This window comes from Drosophila sulfurigaster, chromosome 2R, assembly GCF_023558435.1.
Source record: "Drosophila sulfurigaster albostrigata strain 15112-1811.04 chromosome 2R, ASM2355843v2, whole genome shotgun sequence".
Classification (NCBI taxonomy): Eukaryota; Metazoa; Arthropoda; class Insecta; order Diptera; family Drosophilidae; genus Drosophila; species Drosophila sulfurigaster.
Window position 1 is genome coordinate 22401399 of NC_084882.1, and position 24726 is coordinate 22426124.

General features: G+C 38.7%; 3 protein-coding genes across 4 annotated transcripts; 2 read left to right on the plus strand and 1 right to left on the minus strand.

The window, feature by feature from the left end:
- The first annotated feature begins 158 nt into the window (after positions 1-158).
- Positions 159-1034, plus strand: LOC133836062 (uncharacterized). The gene is made up of 2 exons (XM_062266348.1): positions 159-461; positions 550-1034. The coding sequence occupies exons 1-2, from the start codon at positions 306-308 to the stop codon at positions 940-942; spliced, it is 549 nt and encodes a 182-aa protein (XP_062122332.1). The 5' UTR covers positions 159-305; the 3' UTR covers positions 943-1034.
- Positions 1035-1475: 441 nt separating this feature from the next.
- Positions 1476-21271, minus strand: LOC133836058 (uncharacterized). Of its 2 annotated transcripts, XM_062266346.1 has the most exons (7): positions 20662-21271; positions 7555-7680; positions 6492-6856; positions 6320-6431; positions 6032-6171; positions 4423-5971; positions 1476-3778 (listed from the first exon to the last, which is right to left on the minus strand). In XM_062266346.1, exons 3-7 carry the CDS (start codon positions 6817-6819, stop codon positions 2665-2667), a joined length of 3243 nt encoding a protein of 1080 aa, XP_062122330.1. In that variant the 5' UTR covers positions 6820-6856; positions 7555-7680; positions 20662-21271; the 3' UTR covers positions 1476-2664. The 2 variants fall into 2 exon arrangements, with proteins under 2 accessions (XP_062122330.1, XP_062122329.1); XM_062266345.1 differs by lacking the exons at positions 7555-7680; positions 20662-21271 and adding an exon at positions 7094-7448.
- Positions 10427-24475, plus strand: LOC133836059 (tyrosine kinase receptor Cad96Ca). Its single transcript, XM_062266347.1, is given in 12 exon segments — positions 10427-10574; positions 11957-12111; positions 15717-15970; positions 16029-16874; positions 18974-19220; positions 19367-19455; positions 22675-22814; positions 22872-22977; positions 23109-23231; positions 23233-23249; positions 23786-23927; positions 24030-24475. Coding segments are annotated over 12 exon segments (2346 nt in total). The 5' UTR covers positions 10427-10572; the 3' UTR covers positions 24255-24475.
- The last annotated feature ends 251 nt before the right edge of the window (positions 24476-24726 follow it).

The following is a 24726-nucleotide window of genomic DNA, read 5'->3' on the forward strand; positions in this document are numbered from 1 at the left end:
ATTTTTTAGAAGATATTCACAATAGCACGTGATGCATAACTGCTACTCTTCACTGATATTGTGTATGACATTTTTACAGTTTAAAAACATTTTTAGATAAAAACCTATAGTTGTGAAAACAACTTAATGGTGACTAGCAAAATTATAACTGTTTTAGGCAGATTTCTGTATTATTAATATAAGCCGCTTACTAACTTTAGAAACTTCCAACAAAAAATAGCTTATTTATAATATAATTTTCGGTCACTCTATTTGTTGCCAACCAAAACATTGAAAGAAGTTTATAATAACAATAGGAGAATCTTATGGCGGATTTTCAAGAACAATTACGACAATATAGACAACAGAAGCAGAGAAGAGAAACATTGGACAAATTCAAAATCAAACTACGTAAATTTTGGATGCTTGGCACTGGGGCAGAGACAAGTCAGGGAAGAGACTACACTTCCATCGACGTCAAGGTAAGATACAAGATACGTATTTCACCAAAAAAGTCGTATTTACAATTGCTAGATAAACTAATAAATATTATTTTAATGTGAATTTTAGCCAGTGAGAAAGTTAAGCACCGATACATTTTCCATCAGCGAAGAGACCGAGGAGTTTGTGGCATCCAGCGAAGATGACGAGCTGGCGTCTCAGGGCAACGTCATTGCTGACGTGCGAAAGGAGAGCAGAGGCTTGAAGTACGCTCTTTGGGGTGTTTACTTTCTCTTCTGGGTTACGTTGTATGTGATAGCTATTGAACTTAAATTTGGTCTGGTCTTTTTAATGTTTTCCGCACTGTTTGGAATTTACTTTAATACCCGAACGGGGCCAAAGAAGTCCAATGAAATGAGCGCCTACAGTGTATTCAACAAGAACTGTGAAAGTATAGATGGTACACTTAAGGCAGAGCAATTTGAAAAAGAAATTCGATATGGTTCTGGGAGTGTGAGATGAGTACACTATTTAATTTAATTTTTTTTACCAATAACATCCAAAGTCTGACTGTGAAATTGTTCTTCTCTAATAAAGTTTACTTACCAAAATAATTTACTAAGTACGTTTATGAAATCGATGTTACTCCAATGAGGTGTCATTTCAAACTAATTAGTTCATTTTAATCAAATTGTTCTACCCAAACGTTCTTTAAGTTACACATCGAGTTTTGAACATTAGCAAGGTCGTTTAGTAGATTATATCGAGTCACCATCGAGTCCATTAAAATTTGAGGTGAATGTCTCGGACAACCGATTAAATTTAAACTTGAAAAATCTGCAATACTATTTTGCATTTATAGATGTAACTAGTTAAGCTGAAGAAAACACGTTCCAAACAAGGTGTCTCCTTATGAATTATTGTATTTTATGCTAGAAGATCTGCTCTTAAAAAATGTTGCATTTAAAGTTCTCCAAATTTCAAAAATTTAAATTGTTTACAATTTGTCCCTGATATTTGCTGTAATTTTAAGGAATTATTAAATAGTACAAGAATAGATTTTATGTTCACATATTTTTAATGAAATTTTTCCTTTAAACACAAATATAAATCATACATAGGAGATACTATAGAAAATATACATATTCTGTTCCTTTCGACAATGTGTTTTAGTAAATAACAATTGTAATGAAAGGAATTAAAGGAACGTAATGTGTCATATAGAATAGATAGTAAACCGACGATTTCTCATGGATTCTAATTGTATTTCTGAGTAAATAATTGAGTGTGCTCACTATGTCCATTGATAAATTGAATTAATAGACTCATGCAGAAGTATACATAATACTTGTATGTGTACATATGTATAAACACAAACCTATGTACTACTTGACATATTATTGTTTGCGCTAAAATTCGTGATCTTGTTTACATAGGTTACATATATGTATCTGCTTATAAGACTAATTAGAAAGCAGGCCCTGTTAACTAGTTTACAGTTATAGGTTACAGTTCTACAGTTATGTGCAGTCTGCGCAGTAGTATGTTTTCATAACGGTATGTATGTATGTAGTTTGTAATCTGAATATATTTCAAGAAGTGATATTCATTAAGATTAGTAAGGCTTCGTCAATAGGTTTATACATTCATATCTAAAATATCAACAGTTTCTTACAATTTCTTAATTTTAATTTAGTTTAGTTCTTATTTTCTAGTATTACAATATATTCGAACTCAAATCCAAATGTTCGACTGTAGTCGAGAGTATTCCATACTGAGGGATACCCTGTATCTCACCCCCATTTATATAATGTGTATACCTATATGTACGATTATATATAAGTATATTTAAATACATGAACACATTCAACGTATTTGCCCCTTAATTCATAATTCAGTTTCTTGCCTAGCCTCTAGACTATATATTAGGTTTGAAAATTATATTCCGGATCGAATTGCTCTCGTGAATGGAACGATAGGATTATATATACATGATTTCTAAGTTCATTAAAGGGTACAGGGCATGTTGTGCAAATTATTCTATATCTTATGATTAAGCTGTAATAATTTGATGTGAATTTACTTGTAGTTTATTGCGATTGTATAGCTATCATGATTATCGACCTACAAATGAGCATGTGGCTTTGCTCGAGTCCTGTATCGACCTTTAATGAGAATGAGTGGGGTTCACATGTAAAGCTCCTCCTGATGTGTGGGCATAAGTTCTTTCGAGGAATCCGTATGCTAGCACTTCGGCATAAAGGACTTGCGAGAGGGCAGCAGGCACATGATGCTCAGGGCCATGACCATGTGCCAGATGGAATGGACAATATGATAATTCTGCTTAGTCTGAAGAAAGGCATAGCAAACCAGGCCGACCATTACCAGCACCATGCCAAATGGCATGAAGATGATCAGGTAACGACGTGCCGGGAACCACTTGCGAGTCTTGGCACAACGTAATCCCCAGCTGGTTGAAATGAGGCAGATGCCAGTTAAAGCTGGAGCCAGGAACACCCAAAGGCTCTGTTTGTTGAGCTCCGTGCCAAAAGCCAGTAGAATGGCACCGAACATGTGCAGCAGAGAAACAAAGTGTTGTGGCAGATGAGCCATGGCAATGAGTGTCACCCAAATGGCCAAGAGACCGCAGTAGAAATCACAGAACTGCAACACACCGATTTTGACCAAACAGAAGCTATACTCATCTTCACCCGAGTCACAGGCATGATAGAAGATGGAGAAGAACATAGCAAAAAAGTAGATAATGCCTTCGGTGTAGTAGCGACGTCTGAATGCCATGTAGATGCTGGGAATGAAGAGCAGATTGCTCAGAGTGAGCAGCAGCAGTGCCACTAGGATGGATATGCTGGAGGGCACCTGAGAGTCCTCAGTGCAATCCCAGCCACGATAGCCTTTCATGCACACGCATGTGGAAAACACAAATCCGCCGGACATGTAATGGTAACATCGCCCAAAGCGACCACATCGACCGGCGACACATGGACTCGAAGAGATCGAAAAGACCACCGAAGTATTGCAGTTGTCCAGTGCGAAGTGCTGCTCCGTCGCCGCCTTATGATGTATCTCGAATAGTCGTGTCATTTCCACAAAATCGGGTGTGCACTTAGAGTCCATCATGCATTCCTTGACCTTCAGTGTTTCCGTTTCATTCATTCTGGCCAAACAGTCACTCGATCTGACGCATCTCTCATATGCTCTCGCATTTCCAGCACAGGAGCAGGGAGCACGCATATCACGGAGCAAGCTGGCGTGTTGACGTACAAATTCCTTGACACTATCGATGATGGTAACGCGAGCTGTTTCTGCCCCATGGCAGTAGAGGCCCATCGTCACGTACCTGCAATCAAAGTGGAATTGGGGTTTAAGTACATAACAGCAGCATATCTAATAGCTAAGGGTAAAAAGGGCAATAGAATTTAGTGCCAGACGAAAATGTATGTGACAAGCAGAATAAGGCATCTTCATCTCTATAAAATATGTATGTTATTATATAGCTCCCTCAATTGCACGACTATTTTAAGTCGTCGAAAGTTGTAGTTTCAGCTTTTTGTAGGCAGCTGTCTCTAAAGCCTGACAAAAGTGCCCGAAAAGTTAAGGAATTTTGTTTGTAATTTCCCAACTTTTAAAAGTTTATAATATTTAAAAACAATTTGAAAATAAACATGGTACATATTCAGAAACCAATTTTTTTTTCACTGCAGCAAATATAGATCAGTTTATCTCATTTCTCTCTCAATAAATGAATATTGTTAACAAACACCGTTGTTCGATTGTCAGTTGACACTTTAAAATTAGTTTCAAGTGTAATTATTTATAATAGTGTTTCAACCATTGAGATTCAAAATTATATCTGAGAAACAACGTGCCCTGTAAAAATGTACCGTGAATTTATAGTCTAACATGAAATGTACCAGTTATGGTACAAATTCACTAAACGCAGTACTATCGCCATCTAGCGATCAATGTTTCATTTGAACTTACCAGAGGCCGCTCTCAGGAAAAGGCACATGTATAAGACCCATGAGATCAGTGCTGTTGATTATGCTGGAGGCATGCATCAGTCGCTGGCCATAGCGACACTTGTCTGGCCAAGTGGGTACACCAGGCTCGCCAAGATGCATGCAGACAATGATCTGCATGCTTTGATTAACTCGATGCAGTTGATCGTGGGTCAAGATTAGCGTCGATTCATCTAGATCGGAGACTAGCTTCTCAGCCAGAATGCCGCCTCGCTCGGATGGTGGCAAAGTCGTCGATGGTGGTGCTTTCAAGTCATTACTGAAGCGCAGCTCGTGCTTCATGGACACGGCAAAAGTAAGTGTGCCACCAATGTCATACACATCGCCCAGTTCGAAGGCGAAGCCAGCTGCCGATTGGGCTGTCAAATTGAGCAGAGCGGGAACTGTGCCATTTGCATCCGGTTGCAAATCAAAGTCGAACATGAAGAACTCCCGATAGCTTTGCCGCAGCAGCGAATAGAAGTCCATGCCACGAAATCGATTGGGTCGCCAAGCATTCTCGGCATCGCTGTAGTTCACCAGCTGCGACTGCGTCTTGGATGAAGCATCCACTTGGGGCTCCAATTGCTGGAAATCGATTTGCAGCAAATAAGATACACTGTGCACCTCGGTGCCCTCGGTTTCGGTACGGTTCTGTTGCCGCCACTTCGGCTGAGGTTGTGGTGGTCGTGCCTCGTAACGCTTGGAGGCAGTGACAGCATCGCCAGCTGTCACTTTATTAAGACCCAGACCAGACATCGATGCAGGTACCAGGCTGGGCCAGAACTCATCAGTGGCACTAACAAACCTGAGAATGGCATAGTGCCATGTGCTGGGCTGCACATAAAATTCAATTGAGATCTCTTCCGTCTGATTTGGGCTGATGACCGTGCGGTGAATGTAGTTGTGCTCGTTACCATTGAGCCCGGGCCCAAGTCCGCCATTGAAGCTGGGCGGGAATGCGTTCGCCTGGATCTGAAAGCTGACGCCGGGACACTGCATGCACACTTCGACGAACGAGATGCGTGCGGTGGCCACACCAATGTCGTCCGGCACATAGAACTTGTAAATTATTTCATTGTTTGTGGTGGACTTGGTGTTGCCATTGTTGTCCCTGTCTCTGTCTCTATCTCTGTGGTTGTCAGATTCTGGCCTCGACCCCATTCGGCTGTTGCTCGAGTGTGTGTGCCTTTGTGAGTGTGCATGGCTGTGTGTGTAATTCTGAACAACCCCGGCATCTTCGTACGATGCGGCATACAGTTGTTGCAGCTCTGCATCTTGTTGCATGGGCTGTTGCAGTGGCAGACTGTCCTCAAAACTAAGACCGGGGTCCTCATCGGGGCTCATATTGACTGCAGTCATGTAATGGCTTTTGCCGCTTCTGTTGGCATTGTTTGACTCCTGCTGCTGACTTGGGACCAGGAAACTGGTCAGATTGCCGTTATCCACTTGGCCATCGTTAATGATAATCGGATAGAAACGTGACACCGACAACTCGGCCAGCAACAAGGTGTCGCATGATGCAGCAAGCCCTGCAATAAATCGTTGAAGTCAATTACAAATCAAGTCAGAAGAAGATTTTGAGCATTTACCTTGCTGCTCTATGCGATCGTTGTTGGGATCCGTCCAGCTGATGAAGGCGACTGCAAACCAGCTGCCAGTCTGTGGACCTTGTATATCAATTCTCTGTTGTTGCTCATTCGATTGAAACTGTAAGTTGTATATCTTAAATCTGCAAAGAGAAAACAATATAATATGAATCTAATTAAGAAAAGAGATAAGTACTTAAATTTGCAAAATTATATTTACTAAATATTATAGATACGTTTCTTAGTTTGATTCACTCTCAATTGATTTCTATAAGTGCATACTAAACTTACCTTTGGTCGGAGTTGAGAAAGTTTTTGGGGAAAGTAATATTCTCCGGGTTTATCACAGGGAAACTGTTTGCCTTTAAATGCAGTGTTACGTCCTTGACTTTGCATTTGCTTTCTGAAATAAAGTACATATTAATTTCCACAAAGTAACCGAGAGTGCTTTCTGTTAACTTACGAAAGGTACTTTTGGATTCTTCGAAGGCTTTAAAGCTGAAATACGCAGCGCGTGAATCGGGTGGAACTTCAAAGTGCAGTATAGAAACATCTTTATAGGAGGTGTACTTGAGTAATGAATTCGATGGCAAGCGCACAGTAAGTTTTCCGTCATTGTCCATTTGCTCGATTTTCTCCTGCTGTGGCTCATTCACCAAGTATTCATCCTCAACGGATTGCTGATTAAACTGCATGTTGGCATCAATCTCGATTAAATTCTGGCTCAGTTGTAGAAGCACAATGAGTAGAACTGCATTGCACCGGAAACGGTAAGTTTGCGTACGAATCATGATTATTCCTTTGTCAGATGAATTTCTAATTTCAGCTCTAGAATAACAAATACATATGTATATATATATATATATTAAATTTGACAGTTAATCACTTATACAATAAATCTCATTGTATAGAGATTTAATTTGATAGCTTCTCAGATGATAAACATTTATTAAAGTAGTGCAAAGTTTTAATATCATCTGGAAATGTCTTCAAGCGAATTTAATCAAGACACTTTAATAATGTAGCAGTTCGTTCATGCTCGGAAATTAATGCGTGTGCACGTACATGAAATTGTTTTTGGAAGCTTTGTCTCATATACGGAATTCCCAGAACATTGCTCTTCCTTCTTCAGCAATCACATTCAACTTGACAACCCTAATGATGATTCATTAACCGCTTTATTCACTTTACTACAATAAATAAACACATATAAATGCTGCAAACAAAATAAAAATTAATAGACACGTTTTCAGCACAAATCTACGACGCGTCTTGAGAGAGCTACACTTTCGAACTGGAGTTCTCTACTATTCCAAATAATGCTCCCCTGAACTTAATGTTATCAGCGCAAGTGCAATAAAACGACGACCAACTCTTATCATTATTAACAAACAAGTTCGAATGCTCTATGCATAGGCAATTCGACTAGAGAATACCCTGAGGGAAATTCATTGTGGCTATAAAATTATGTATGTTTGCTTCAATACATTGATTGTTAATAAGTTACTAGCAATTGTGTTACTTACACAGTTTATAAGCAAGAATGTATAAAGCGGCTAAGAGCATAATCATGCTCCCTCATTTCATTTAATAATTCAAGCTATATCAGGTATAATATCGCCTTAACAGTCTCATATTTATAACTGTTTTATCTGTAAAAGAAAACAAATATTTGTTATTGTTACGCATAAAGTTTGGCATGTCGTATTGAACAAGTTTTCAATAATCTATTTCTTAGTGAAATATTTATTTTCGTTTGTGAGCTTTCGATTAGATCACAGCACGATTTGTTTTTCTCAAATATGAATATCTTTTGACTAAGTAAGTTGTTTATGACCATTTGGTGTATTTATTTTTCTCTATTAATTAAAAACCAAATGTTTTTTCCTAAAATTAAATTTTGAGTTGCCTCAGTTGATGTAAGTAAATAAATAAAAGTTTTTCTACGCGGTGTTTGACCCTATTAGCAAACAAATGTAGATATAAATCCTCAAGTACCATTGCAGAGCTGTAGTCAATTTGCTTTATTAAATCTGAGTACATTACATACTGCACACATCTATGCACTCACACATAATGCGAGTGCATATCTGCTGAGTAAATACTACATTATTGCATTCGAAGGCCTTTAACACTTAAAGTGGTCAATGTTGAGCATCCGTGGTGAGCTGAAATGTGTATTAATTCATACTAGTGAAAGATACGTGTATATAGTATACATACATATGTATGTACATCATATGTGGTTGCGAGAGTGCGGATTTAAAGGCAGTATATCTCGTTCATGATTAATTTACATTTGAATTAATTTGTATGGCTTTATATTCGTATGCATAGTATATGCTTTCATTTGGAAATTGAAATGAAATCACTCTCACTATTGTTGGTAATTCACTAGGTGTAAATCCCGACACTAATGGGCATGTGTGAGTGTAGTTAACATTAAATCAATATTGCATTGGGTATACAATCAATATTATCATCACAATCACAATCTAGTCCTTAATGTCACAGACAGGTGATGGCAAATTGCAATCCGAATGCATTTATTTGTACAGCATATTATTAAGAATTGTGACCTGTTGACATCAATAATATATCGATATGGAATCATTTTCGATGTAATTATCAGCAGGCGGAAAAGCGTTAACCACAAATCAAAATAAATAAATACTCGTAGTTCTTCGATGCAAACGCAGCTCGCGCCAATCAATTGTTTACCTTACGTCACAACAACACATACTGCACTGACAGTTCAGTTGTGCTCGCAGTGTCGTCGCCTCGTGCACCGTGGAGTACTGTGCGGCAGCCTATTTCATCCGCTGCAGAGCGCACCGGGGTGACTAATGTGGTGTCATTGTACAGTGGGCTAATCAGGTGCATCTCTGTGTGCGTTGCGATCAAATACAAACATGCAAACATATGTATGTGAGTGGATATTATTTAATTTAGTTCAGTTTATTGCTCCTTCTATATAGTGTTTGACATGAAATGTGTGTGTTTAGCTCCACAGTGCACTGGCGACACTGTCAAAGAGTCAATTGCCCATTTCGCACAATCGCGACTAGTAGACAATTTCATATAAATCGCTATGTAGCACAAACAAGATGGGAACGGCAGCAATGTGCGGATTTCGAGAGCGAACATTGCCACAGTACAACTGATTGAGAAAAACTGCCTGGGCGATTTGTTTTGGCTGTTGCGCTGGCAACGCAATCTTCGGGACCACTGTGGGACAATGCATTAGTTTATAGAAAACATATATTATTCGAAATCACAGGGCTATACTTAATACTGATATTAAAATGTGAACTGTTGTACGTGTTAGTGGTCAGCTACAAAATATCCTGTAAACAAAAATTTAAAAAATTTATATAATATAAGGTTATTATGATGTATCTTATCAAAGAAAGCTCATCTATTGTATAATTTAAAATATCAATAATATTCTCAAAATCTTTTTAAAAAAATAATAAGTTTAATTTAATTTAAGAATTAAAATAAATATAATTAATAAATATATTAATTAAAATAAAGTAGCTTTACTATGAAATACCCTATTAATATTAAATAAATTAAAATGGTAAAAATTCCTTTTAAAATTATTTTTATTACACTGTAGCATCTACTATGGTTGAAGAAAAATATGTATGATGCAATGTTATCTATTGAACATGATATACCACACAATAATTTCTGCCGCGACAGAAGTCAATTGCTGCATTAATATGTAGTATTTAATTCTCTCGCCATTGATCTCGCCTACACTTGTCTATTGCCGTCACTGTACAGTTTGCGTCAGAGTGCAGATGGCATAATTTATCAACCATGAAATCACTGTGAATAATTTTTGCAGGTGTATTCTGCATACGCAATGCGTATCTACTATGTATTAATGAAGTCCAATTGATTATGTGCTTAATGAAAGACATGCGTAACATGCGCAAATCACTGCAGAGAGTTTGTCGATAACTGCATGAAACCGGCATACACCTGTTACAGTACTTAAGTGATGAAATGCATTATATTGTAAATTTATATTTAATTTTAACAAATGCACCTATGTAGAATAATTTGCGAATTAATATTTATATTTGTAAACCAATAAAGTACAAAAGCAATTACTTGGAATTGATTATTGATTATTTAAGCAGTTCATTGAGCAATTTCAGTCAGCTGGTTTCCAAGCAAAGAGACAGTTAAGCTCTTAAAGCGTAATCAAAGAATTTCAGTGTGCGAGCCACTGATCTGCAAAGAGTAAATCGAAGAGAGAAGAGCTCAAGCTCAAAGTCCCGCTCTCTCTGCAACGTGTTGGGATAAAGTTCGTTGTTTCTTTGGTCGAAAACAAGTTTTTCGTATTCCCAACAAAGCTTCGTACGCTGATCGTGAATCAGTCGCCCAAGCACTGCGCTGCCATTCGCAACGTTTGTTCGAATTTCGTGGTTCGTGATTCGGTAGAACGCACTTCGTCTGGAACGCACATCGAGAAAGTTTTGTGGATACTACATATTTATATACCAGTTCCTCTATTGCTTTGTACTGGAATGTATGTGTTTTTTGTGAGAATATGCATATAATATAATACAGAATTTAATGGAATATATTCAAAAACGGAAAAGATATCTTATATAATGGAAGAGATTTCCTTTAAACATGCAAAACGTAACTCGCAGTGAATGTGTGTGTTATTATTTCTTTCACTGCGAATCGAAAGGGTGTGAATGTGAATATGAATGTGGTTGGAGATCTACGTTGTTTGTGAGCGGCATTCAAAATATTTTATTAAATACTCGAATTACAATTTATGTGTGTGTGCTTGTGTATGTGACTTAAATGCTGCCCATAAGTGGGAGTGACGTCATCGCGAGAAGTTACGATAATTGTTAAAGTGAATAGAGATACAACAGATAGACGCGTGATATTTCACGCAAACCAATATGAAAGTTGGAGTGCAATTAGAAAAGTAATTTCTATACGCGTCGCTTGCTGCAAGTTGCGAAATCCCAACCAAACTTGGCCTCTCCCTTAAGCCTACGAATTTGATATGCCTGTCTCCTACAACAACATCGACATCGACAACGACTACGACAACGAATACTCATTGGGTATGCCCAGCGATTGCGCCATGCAGCCGTATATGACCAAAAGAGAAATCGTCAGACCGCTTTCCGCTTTCCGCTCGCCTCTCACCGTTTACTGTGGCAACGACGACTATTTTCCTCAAGCCCAGTTGGACGTGTGTGCGTCTCTCCGACTAGGTCTCATCAATGGCTTAACTGGCTTTTCTTTCAGCTTCATGCGCTGAACTGGTTGAAGGCTAAACAGCGAGCAGTGAGCAACGTCAAGTGCAAACGAAATACTCGATGATTAAATTGAATTCGAATATGTATCGAAAATCGACTTATTCGCCACAGATTCACGAGTCACATAATTTGATGATTCGCTCTTGCATTCACTGCATTCATTCGCATTAAGACTCGCCACTGCACAGTTATTCAATAACCATTCAATTTATGGCTGACAACTTCTGACCTCCCAAATTGACTTTAATACCAATGTTGATATGGCAAACACCTGCCAAATTGAAATTCCCTTTGTCGGTTGCATAAGGCTGTCTGGCTGTTGTGTCCCTGTAGTTGTTGCTGTTGTTATTTTGTTGTTGTTGTCGTTATGTTGCATGACCACGAGTCGCGGTCAGTCGAAGAGTCGCCACGGATGAAGAGAGCGGCAATCGCAGTGCACTACTCGTGGCCAAAAGAATAATTTTCGGATTGGTTTAGGGCTGTGCACAGCTCTCGGGTTCCAGTTACTCCGTCTTGTTTTCGGTCGCTTTCGAAAAGCAACTACGATGCTACTGCCCTATACTGTATATGTATCTTTTTAATTAAAATTTCAACTCTGTGCCTGTGTCCTTGGTTTCACTGACAGGCTTGCCGCTTTGGCGGTTGATTACACAATGGATCATCCCCATGGGCGGCATTTCATCTGTAAGCGCAGAGACCCGAGGCCTCCGACATCGAGGAGTATACTTTTCACCTTCGTGGTTGTAACAGCCACAATCGACTTGCTTTTCGCACATCAAGGTAAGTTTAAATTCACAACTTAAATGTTACACGTCAAAAGTTCAATGTTGAGATTCCAGTAAAGTGTATTATGATTTTTACACCAAAAGTTACTCACACTTATATATTCTCGTCTTATTTATATTATTCAATACTTGAATACTTTTCATCAACAGCTTACGCCTGATTTACTTTTTCGAGTTTGCTATTCTTTGGAAGGAACTAAGTTTTAAAACTAGTTTTATGAAAGTTTGCCTGGATAACACTGAGAATCGTGTTTTCATATTGAAGTGTTCGTTTAAGACCAAACGATACCTGAACCTATTAATTGTTATTTCAGACCCTGATATTTCTTGCAATGAAGTTGGTTTATTCTACGTAGTTTATATATCAGTTAGTAGAAATAATCTTACAAAAGAACTGCAAATATTTGATGTATCATTCTACACACACACACTGTTTGGCTTAATTCAGATTACTGTATCACTTAACAGAAACCTTATATAGTATAAACATCCTTTCAAAAATATTTGCTAAACAAGTTGTTAATAACTTTACAGTGAAAGGTTTTTTAGTCCTCGTCATTCGGCAGACAGGTTATCTTTTGCTTTTTTATGCTCGCAATCACTCAAATCAAATGAAAATGTTATTGGTACCTTTAGAACATTTCGTATATACGATTAGCCCCAGCGAAGAGCAGCAGCATCCAACACACTCGGTTGGGTTATCTGATGCACGTAGAAGGACTTAAGTGGCGATTAGCACACATTTCTATAGAATATGCAATCACGTTGGGATGCCAGTCAGTCAGAAGGGGTTGTTTTCTATGGGCTATTAATGGAATTATGTGCAGCCCTTCGCCTTTGTCCTTATCGTGCAATGAATTGCCATTTGGTAAATTGGCTCAAGGTCTTTGTGCTGCATTAACTCAAATGCAGGCAAGCTGCTGCTTTTAATGGGACTCGAGGGAGAAGTGGCTTAGTGTAGTATACAAAATAGTTGCACTCACAGTGCAATGCACTTTAACCTGGCACAGTTCATGCGATGACGAAGTCACAGAAAACAGTGTAGTGCTGACAACTTGTCACGGTCAAGGTAAATGTCAGATTTTGGTTTCATTTCCAGCAAATTGCTTGAACAGAGTCAGTCACTGATTCAGATTCACCAGCACCAATATCGCCCACCGATGGTCTTTGGTGTGGGATTTCAAGAGTAATGATAATTGCCCCAGTCGAATACTTCAGTCTTCAGTCTTATTGTCTGTCCCCAAAACGCCCCAACAATATGCCGCAAATACCAATTATTCGACAAGCTGTGACACAAAGCAATTCATTGACCCGGTAGCGATTGCTTAGTTTGGAGTAAACAATGACCGATTGTCGCATTTTTCAAATACATATAAAAATGTTAATAACTCATTTTTTACTCAGCTAATGGAGCAATTATAAATCAAGATTGCAGCATTCGCAGTAAATTATTATTATTTAATACCTTTTCATATTTCCATTTATGTTATATTATAAGCAATGAATATAGGAAAGCAAACTAGTTACCAGAAACATCTTAAATTATTTTCCTATGATTCATAAGTTTTAATTTCTTATGTCCAAACAATGTTTAAAGTATCAAAAAGAGGTCACTATTTATTTATTTACGTCAATAAAATCACAGTAGCATCCGCTTGATAGTAAATAAATCCGCTTCAATATCGTGCAGAAAAAAAACCCAAACAAACAAATGAACTTAGTAGTCGTAGTGTTTTGAAACCGGTTTAAGGTTACAGACCCGGAGACTAGAGCGGAGCAAAGTTTTGATCTCCTACTCGAAAAGTGCTCTCTCGCCAATTTAAATACACTTTGCTCGAAGTCTGAGAAGAGAGCTCGCTTACAGGCGTACTCCTCAAGCTCACGAACGACGACGAATATCTGAAGGTCGTCTGGCAAATGTGGCTAAGATACAACTGTTGACTGCATAACCGGTTCGATTTACACACGGACAACGTGAACTCTCAACGCACAAGCTTCTGCCAATTGGCATCTACCAGATTCCAGATACCAGATGCCAGTCGCCAGTTGCAAATAGTATCACGTTTCGTCGACTAAATCCAAAGCGTACTGAAATCAACTACGAAATCTCAGTACTTTCAGGATGGTTAACAACAGACTCTTGTGAATTTGTACGCTATCATTGGGACTAAGCGTCTCCAGCAGGTCAGAAAAGGATTTCAATTGCGCACACACATTCCTCCTCCTCCTCCACTCCACTCCTCACTTTCCACTCCACTTCAGTTCACCCAGAGCACGCTCCCTGGCAATCTTGAACCCCATCTTCATTTCCACTTTGGCATTTGCTTTAGGCGTCAACAAGTTGCACGTTGCGCACTTGCTTAAGTCATGTACTTTGTGCAACTAGTGGTAGTGGTCTGTCTCCCATGAAAAGTATCTGCAACTTAAATCAAACTTACTCGCAGGGCACTTAGTTGTGATAATATTGATAATGCTGAAGTCAGCAGATGGAAACATTTTCCAGTTTGCAGTTTGCAGTTTGTATGCGGAAGCACTTTACAGCGCAGAAATGTCGAGAGCAGTTCCCTTGTTTTTCTTTATATTTATCTCAGATTCCAAGTAATGGCATTAAATGCGGCATAATTCGTTTAGCTGCAAACTAAGATAGATGCATAATATTTATAGTTGGCTAAGTTAGACACTTAGGTAAATTATGCTGTTGTAAAAATGAAACAAAATAAAGGGAAAATTTTACTATTTTATATTAAAAATTAAAATAAATAGTTGCGCTAAGTTATGGGCTATTAAGGGAATACAAAACAGAGATTTTATAGCTTACAATCTTTCATTTATGTAACATCTTGCTTGTTTCAAATAGTTTGAACCCTTTACTAAACGAGATATACATAACATACTTAACATATGGATATCCATTTTGGGCATTTTCTCACTTGGCTTTTAAACGTTACTTAACTTTGGACCCTGTGACTCATAACTTAAATGAACCGACGACACTGAAATGCAAGACAAGTTTTTCAACATACAGTGAGCTCTTAAAAAAAGAATATTTGCTACACTACAAATGAATTTATTTATTTTTATTTTATTTTTATTTTTCTGCTACATTCTTAAATATTTGTTTAAAGACCAACTGTTGTTCTCTCCCCGATAAATGTAGCAGAGAAAAGAGGGGGATATGCAGTACGAGATTTACGTATCGCTTTAGGGAAGTTGCACTGTGTTGACTTTTAATTTGGGTAAATGTGTTTAGTAGTATTTCTCTGCTCTGGTAACGACAAACTTTACAACTTTGTAGAGCAGTGTAGTATGAGCGCAGATGCATGTTACGTTATTTATGAGCGAATACACTCATATATTCATACCGTTTATATGTATACACAGCCTTACTCAATCATTATGTAATTCGTTATCGATTTGTCGGAATGTATGTAGCTGTGTGAATATGATATGCCAAGCGCTGCGAGGGTCCTCAAGCAGCAAGCTGGAGGCTGTAGGACAAGAGTACAAGAGAAAGTGTGTGTAAAATCGAAAGTGTATCGCGTGACAATCAAGTTGTCCCTGAACAATGAAACATCGTTTATATTTATGGTATGATTTCAGTCGCTGCACAGGAACAAAATGGACCGCCGATTCTGTATGTGCGTGAACGCAATTGGCGCATCTCCGAGGAGGAACAGGTGGATCAGGTCATTGAACGCGTGCGTGCCGAAGATGCCGATGGTGATGATCTGGTGTTTGGCATAGAGCCGCGCTTCCTCAATCCAACTGGCTCTAATCAACAGAATCCCAAGATACCCTTTCGCATCGATCCGGACACAGGTGTCGTTTACCTCAACGAGAGTCTGAAGGGGCGAGTAAGTAAAGCAATTCATAATTGTATCAAATAATCTGTATGCTATTCAACTTTTGCAGGCCGGTGAGAATTTTCTGATTTACGTAACTGTCTCGGACGGACGCTACACGGCAAAGAATGAGGTTTTCATCAATATTTTGGGACGACGGGAGAGCACTGGTTACCAAGGCTTCGGATCCCGGCCGCCACCCTCCATCTCGAAGGTCGTGCAGAACATTTCACAGTTCCTGCCCGCATTTGATCAACTGCCTGGCGTGCAGTCCATTAGGAACGGTCTGCCCCATCGGAGACCCAGCCTCAATTTGCCGCCCGGGTTTCCATCGAATAATGCTGGCAATTTTGGGTTGCCTTCTTATGCTAATCATTACCCAGCACCTCCGCCTCCTTTGCCACCATCATCTTCCACACCTGATGAGGAGGAGGAGGAGCCGCAACAGCAGCATCAGCCCGAGGCAATTGAGAACGGCGGGGAAACATCGACAACGCCTCGCAGTCGCACCAAACTGACACCCGTAGCTAATCACACCTCCGGCAACCCTGTGGCGCCTTCGCCTACGACTGAGACAACAACAACGACTCAAGAGGAAAAGAGCAACGTGGGCAACATCACGCTGTTCACCATCAAATCCTCCTCCATTCCCATTATCATTGGAGTTTGCAGCCTGCTGGCTGTTGTTGTCATTATTTTCGGCTATCTATTTCGACGTCGCTTGTGCGCCATCAGTAAAACGCTGAAGCAGTCCAAGGAAAAGGAGGAATTGGCCAAGAAGTCCAATCCCAGCCAACTGAGCAGCACACTCACCGACGAGAGTCGCAACTCAATGGTGATGCAGCAATGGAATGGACCCGTCGCCTTTGCCAATCGTTATGTGCCCTGGGAACGTGAACAACAGCTCGCAATGACGGTAAGAATAGTGCTTTTGCTGGTTATCCTGGGTGTCCTAGATACGTCTTAAGAAATTATATGATTACACTCAACTGGAGACTCTCAGTTCGCTGATGAGTTGATGAATAGTTTATGCGTCCATTTCACAAGCACTTATTGAGGTATCCAGCGATAAGCTAGCACAATCATATTGCCAGTACTTCAGGGGATGAATTGTCAGCTCCTCAGCACGGACAGGCATATAGTATATAGTGTATAGTAGAGTGAGAGATAGAGAGGAGAGATGTGATATCGAAAAGACAGATACCGAAGCACAGATTTAAATGTCTGTCTCAATGTTCCTTCCTTCGGTTTCTGCACGTTGATTTCGCTGTCGACCTGTCATCCATTGTCGCCGGATTGACAAGCTAAAGTACGAGTAGCTCGCGGCAATATTCAGCACGCTGCTCGTTGCACACTGCTCGCTGCATGTTGCACCATTGAACATCGAACATTGTACATACATTGCACAAGGCAGCTGGCAACATGGCAGCTGTGTTTCTCGCATCCTACATTGTTATAAATATGCAAATGCACAACTGTAAATTCGCATTCTGTCGTTCCCGATTCACCATCTCTAGAAGGAAGCGCAATTTCTATCAATTGCCATCCAGCTGCATTCCGAGATACCAACTGCAGATATTATTTGGGACTGCTTCGCAAAGTCTCTACCTCATCAATTCGCATATGAAATTAAGATTGACGGCAGTCATCAAGTATGGAAATAGCGTATCCCTCCTTACATAAATAATTTTGCTACAGATAATTTATTATGCTCTTTATGCAAAATACATTTTTTAAACACACTTTTAAGCTCCAGCAGGAGCAAAGACAGCATACCCTACTTAAAGCCAATATTATTACAGGGCATTGCGATAAATATTTGGCTGATTGGTCAGGCCATAAATTCAGCATTCCACATATAATATAATTATTGTGCCGATTATCAATAGATAATGAGAACAACAGAAGGGATATGCCCTTAAGGATTGACAATATGTATTATAAAATAATTTCAAGACATTTTTTAATTGTATCATGTACACATGCGTTCATTTCTTAAATAGAATAGTAGTAATAGGCAGCATGCAGTATAATAATATACTAAGTGTACACTAATTAGAAACAGAGAATATATTTATCAATAAACACAAGCCAATAGCGATGAACAATTTGTTTGTATGTGAGGATAATAAATTAAACGCTTCAAACTAAATACACCTTTCAATTGTATAGACAGTATTTGAGATATAGTAGATGAGCATGCCGTTAACTTCAGTTTTTCCCAGGAATATTATGTTTACTCAATGTTGATAATGAGTTCATCGGAGCAATAACCTCTTTAAGGAATGCACAAAAAAAACTTAAAAAATAATTATTTTATTATGAGAGGAGAAAGTATGCCTCTTATAAATATAATTTTAATACATACTGAGCATAATGCAATAGATTCAATATTCTGATTGAGAGTAATAATACCGAGAAGACCCAGATAACAATTCGAAATAAATAGAACACATTTTGAATTAATGTTTCAGTTTTTAACAGAGTATAATGTATAGTAATTATCAATTGAGCAGATTATTTAACATTCTCATAAAAGGGAAGAGACTTTCATTTAATTTGCTATATACAGATATCTATGTTAGAGCTAACTTCAGCATTCCCACAAAATATAATCATTAATTATCAATCGAGGGATTATATAATCACTTCTGAAATGCTAGTAAAGAATTTTCGAACCTTTTTGAGATAAAATATTATATATTAATAATAATAATAATAATAATAATATTAATAGTGGGCAAAATAGTGATGAATATTTGGCAATAATTCAGCCATTCCCATAAAATATTATGCAGATTATTAATAGAGCTTTTGTGGTACCTTAATGCGAGAGACATTGTTAAATAAATGCCAAACACTTTTCAATTCTATTTCGCCAATATGACAACCGCAATATTATTGCCAAAACACAACGATATCACAAACACAATCGCCAACGCGACCGTCAATCGTCAACCGACAAACCGACAACAACAACGACAATGGGGAACATCGATTGCGATTACAACATAGTCGACTTTGCAACTATCAACAAGTGCCGCAAATGGCGGCGACACAGCAATGGCCGCATCCGCCGTGGGAGGTTCGAATCTGAGTGCTCCGCTACCAGGCGGTCGAGCTGCTGCTGCATTGGAAGGCATTGGTGCAGACTCTAACTCGGATCAATGGGAATTCCCAAGACATCGATTGAAGTTTTTCAACATATTGGGCGAAGGCGCCTTTGGGCAAGTTTGGCGTTGCGAAGCTACCGACTTGGATGGTAAGTCCTTGCCACATACACACACACACACGCGCTCAGATTGAGTGTGTGCGATATGAATGATTCAAGCAGATTATGAATCTCATGAATCTCATGGCTTCATGCAATTTATATGTTTTTTATTCCTTTACGTTTCCGTTTTTTAGGTTCGGGCGATGTCGCCACAGTTGCTGTGAAAACGCTCAAGGAGAGCGCAGCTGAAATTGAAAAGAAAGATTTACTTTCCGAATTGGAGGTAAGCATCATATGTCAACCAACTGAATGCACTTTAAATCCAAGTAGCTTTTAGGTAAAGTTTTTGGCAAGTTTTTAGTCCCAAAATCATCCATCTTGCGTCTCAATTATCCCTTTTTCTTTCTTGAAGATTTTTTCGCTACTGATTTCGGTTATCAGGAAAATTAAGGCAAGAAAAAATGTTTAAAACTTAAATTGGTTAAATGGCAAGTGGCTGATTTTTTGTTGCTTGTTTTGCTGTGCACTTTGTTTTTTGTGTTTTGTGCGTGTCTCCTTTAACTCGATGCCACTTCTCTTTTGGCTTTTCCCTTCCATACTCCTTGCTACTCGATGGCTGACATTCGTTAACTGGGTTACTGAGAGCTTGCCAGCTAAAGAGCAAAACAGCCAAACAGCCAAACATCTAGCCAAACAGCAAGGCAGCCAGCCAGTTGGCGGGGCCTGGCATTTGAGTTTTTCGGTTAGATGGAAAGTTTTTTAAATTGAAAATTAACGATGCTGAAAAGTTTCGCAAGAATTCCTTTCAGTAGCATGCAACTTGTAGACTTTAACACTCCAGCTCCGATGCTGCGAGAGTCCTCCAAGGAACAGCTGTCATCATTTTTCCCAACGCAACTGTGTCGAGAGTCGAATGTGTGTGTGTCTGTGTGTGTGGATGCTTTGTTTTGCTTTAATGCGAATTTAAACGCACATTTCAATGGCTCGCTTTAAAACTCGTCGACTCGTTCCCAATGCATCAGCGTAAAGTTGGAAAAGTGCTGAACACTTTCCACTTCAAAATGATTTTCGAAACAAGTAAAAACCGAACTTCCAATTGTTGACCTGTTAGCAACAACAAAAAAAACCTTATTGGACTTTGCTTATTTGTTTACTTGGCTTATTTGTAACCCACACACAGACATTAATTAAAAAGTTGGCTCAACGACATCCGTGTACCAAGTGCCTCGGGCTAACCGTGGTACAGGAAAAACAAATGTTTATTTGCCTGCTCGGTTTTTGATCTTAAATTAATTGCGGAAATGCTGGGAAATTGGGAAATGAGCTTGAAAACCCAACGGCCCAACAGCCCAGCCAGCCACTTATATTCCTGCAGGCAAAAGCAAGAGCAAGAGCAAAAGCATAAAACATAAAATGTAATCAGCTTTATGTCGGATAATAATCGTATAGCTTTCAATTTATAACGATAGATGTAATTTCGGGTAAATACCTTTACACTCGCATCCCATTTGAAATTGTTTATTGTGGCGACATTATTATAAATTTATGCGTTCATCCTGTTTCTGAGCATATTGTGCGCTCGGTGTGTTAATGTTTTGTGCGTTTATATAAAGTGCCGAAGTGCGAGAGAGTTATATGCATTATTATTATTATTCCGATTACATTCGGGGGCCTTGGCAATAAATTGAAATTGTGGTCAGCACTGGGAAACCATTGTAATTATCACATGGCACTTTATTGTTGACATATTTCCGTATAAAATATGATTGCAAACTTCATTATAACACCACGAACACAACGTATAAAATGAATAAGTGTTCCACCATTTCAGAATCTCAGTTGTTATTTGATGAAAATGAAAATGAAATTGTTTTCGGGTATTTTCATGAGCAATGACGACTGTCAGTCGTCAACACAGATGACACTGTCATGCAGCTGAGCAATGAATTTTGGCGGAGACAGGAGACAGATTTGGCTGGCTGGCGAATTTTACTCGTGCTTCCGTTAGCGCATTATAAAAATTTGTGTATGAATCAGCGAAAAAAGCGTTGACAACAGACAGCGACGAGATACGGATACGGATACGATAGAAGCGTGAAGTAAAGTCCTTGCGCTCTGACGCCTTGACACTAACTGATTCCTGTTGCTGGCTTCGCCACTGACAACTCGACAGAGTCCCTTTTCTGAATGGAGTAGCATCCTCGCATTGAATTGCTCTCGTTGAGTGAACGGACCTGCGCATTGGATGCCATTCGGAATCGGAATGCTGCTCAGCTGGCCGCAGGCAATGTGGATTACTAGGAGAGTTCTAGCTGTGGCTGTAGTTGAGGCTGTGCCTGTGACTGTGACTTTCTTTTTTGTTTTATGCTGTTGGGGCGAATACGAGTATTGTAGTATTATGGCATATGCCTTGACTTAGAGGAGTGTTGAGTTGCCGTTTAAGTTGCGTCCTTCATCATTAAAGCCGCATTTGCTGCTTCGCCCGCAGCAACAACAAACAACACAAACACAAGCACAAGCATAAGCACTGGGATGTGGCCTTACTATACTATATCATGTTTTGCGGATTACCCCGGCAACAAGAATAATTGCACTTTAATTTTACAACAATGAAAAATTATTAATGGTCCTTGTCTGTGCTCAATTCGGCTTGACTTCAACTTTGCGGTTTTGCGGTCGAAGTTCCGCTTTGGGTCTAGCTCATTGTGTCGCCATCTACCTTCCTCAACTCCTTCCCATTTCCTGTTTCCTTTTGCCTGCCGTCTGTCCTCTGTCTACTCCTTTATCGCCGCCGTCTTCGTCTTCGTCGTCGTCGTCTATTTAGTCCTCTTGACCTGACCCCTGTTGCTCACAAGATGGATGCATCGTTCGCGTGAAGTTGCCATTCAAGCCAAGAATTATGTGCCAAAAACTTGCAAGTTACCAATTTGCTTTCAGCTCTCTTTTTATTAGCCAACGTTCGTTTTGCAATTTGTCCACAAAAGGCACAGATATGAATATGGGAAATATGAATAAGAATATCATCATCATCCACATGTTGTGTGGATATTCATATCCATTTTTTGACCTCAAATTGTTAAGGGCAATCTGTCAGGGTTGCGTTGCAAAGGCAAAGCGAAAGCGAGAGAGAGAAAGGAATAGAAAGGAAGCCAATAAATTCTACTCCAATCTCAATTATTTTCATTTCCCCAATGCAATCGAGTGCTTGCCAACAATTGTATCGATAACTATTTACATTTTGCAAACTTTGTAATTTTCGTTAGCGAGTCACATTTATTTCAAAAGTTTTCCCTCTGGCAAATAGTCAAATAAATTGGCAAACAAGTAAAATATATACTGTAAGCTCTCATTTGGTTTTCTCAGTCCTTCCTTTCACTCTATTGCAGTGTGAAACTTTGACTTTTGAAGCCTTATAATATCATTAAGTTAATTGTGGGGATAATCCGATAAGTTCTTATTGATAGTATCTTTATTATACTAAATATGTTAATGCTTTATTCAGGTGATGAAGACTTTGGAGGCTCATGTCAATGTGGTTCGTCTACTCGGTTGCTGCACGGACAAGGATCCGACTTTTGTTATCCTTGAATTTGTGAATCGGGGCAAGCTGCAAACGTATTTGCGAAACTCCAGAGCCGAGAGGTAAATTTGCCTATCTTACTATGAATTTAAATTAATATATTCTCTATCGATTGGCAGACATTATGGAAATACACACGGAAAGTCAAACATTCTCACATCGGCAGATTTGACATCATTCATGTATCAAGTTGCCAAAGGAATGGATTATCTCACTTCACGTGGCGTAAGTGAAAATGAGAAAATTTAAAACATTTACTCAATAAATAACAATAGAACAATTTTAAATATTCAGTTAGTAAAAAATATGTTAACGTATGATGTAACTTATTGTTATTTTGTAATAATTTATTGCAGATAATTCATCGCGATCTTGCGGCACGTAATATTTTAATCACTGATGATCACGTATGCAAAGTCGCTGACTTTGGATTTGCCAGAGATATCATCACTTCAAAAATCTATGAGCGGAAGAGCGAGGGGGAAATTGCCAATAAGGTAGGCCATAAAACTTATACAGCGTGTACTATTTATAAGTTATGTGTGCACAATATATACTTCAAAGCAATGTTCGTTTAACAGAGTACTATAATTTTGATGGTTGTCACACAAGCAGTAGACTCCATAAAAACTATACGAGTGCTTGGAATAGGCTGACAACCGGAGCAACTACATATGTTACGTACATACATATGTACATCAGTTTGTTTTCATTGTTTACTAAAGCGACACATTCTAAATGTCAGCTTGTATTCTAACTATTGGAATCAATATTGATGGAGATCCCTAATCTTGTAGGATGATTCTTGTGTATTACAAGTGGAATTGAATAACTGCATACTATAAATTATACATTTTCTTTAGTTGTTAGAATGTCGACAACGTTAACTGTTTTCAACAATTAATAAAAATAGTATTTTTCCCTATTAAAAATATAATAATAGAGTTAAAGTCTCACTAAGTTTAAGTCTCATTTACTTAAATTTTCATGCAATATGCTAAAAATAAAACTCTTTAAAAAAACTCTTTTTTAGATGGATGGCAACCGAGTCGCTGTATGACAACATATTCTCCGTTAAATCGGATATCTGGAGCTTTGGCATACTAATGTGGGAAATCGTGACCTTAGGCTCAACGCCGTATCCAGGCATATCCGCCGCCGATGTAATGCGCAAGGTGAGTAATTAGCTACTACATAATACATAAAAGCACATACATAGCATACGATATTCGTGTATTAATTTCAACCATCTAAATATGTGCTACCAATAATTGCAGGTGAGAGACGGGTATCGCCTGGAGAAGCCCGAGCATTGTCGAAGGGAGCTGTACAATATAATGTACTACTGCTGGTCGCACGATGTTAATGAGCGACCCACATTCGCCGAAATAATTAAAATGCTCGACAAATTGCTGCACACCGAAATGGACTATATCGAATTGGAGCGTTTCCCTGACCACAACTACTACAACATTGTCAATCTCAGTGGAGAGAAATTGTAAGGCCTGTTCGCATATCGCATATCGAATAACAAATGCGAACACGGATCAATGCACTGCCACAAAGAGCTTTATTATTTTGTATATTTATTATTTTTTCGAATGATTAGAGGAATTTCTTCTACTCACCTTGTGTATTAAATGTAAACAGATATTTATAATACGATGAATTTAATTTATGTATAGCTAAGTTTGTTAAACAAATAAATAAGTTATAAGAACATGAATACTTGTTGATATATTTTACATTCCAGCATCTACTTTGATATGCGAAAAAGTAATCGCATCAGAGTACACACACACACACTCGCAAACACAATTTACACTCACACAATTTTCTTTATCATCGCTTTCAAGTTCGTGGGCGGTTGACGGGGGGAAAGCGGATGAGGCACATTAAGATTTAAGATTGGAGGGCAAAACCCAGACACAATTGCAAGCTGCGAATACACTCGTCTTTATGTAATACATATTA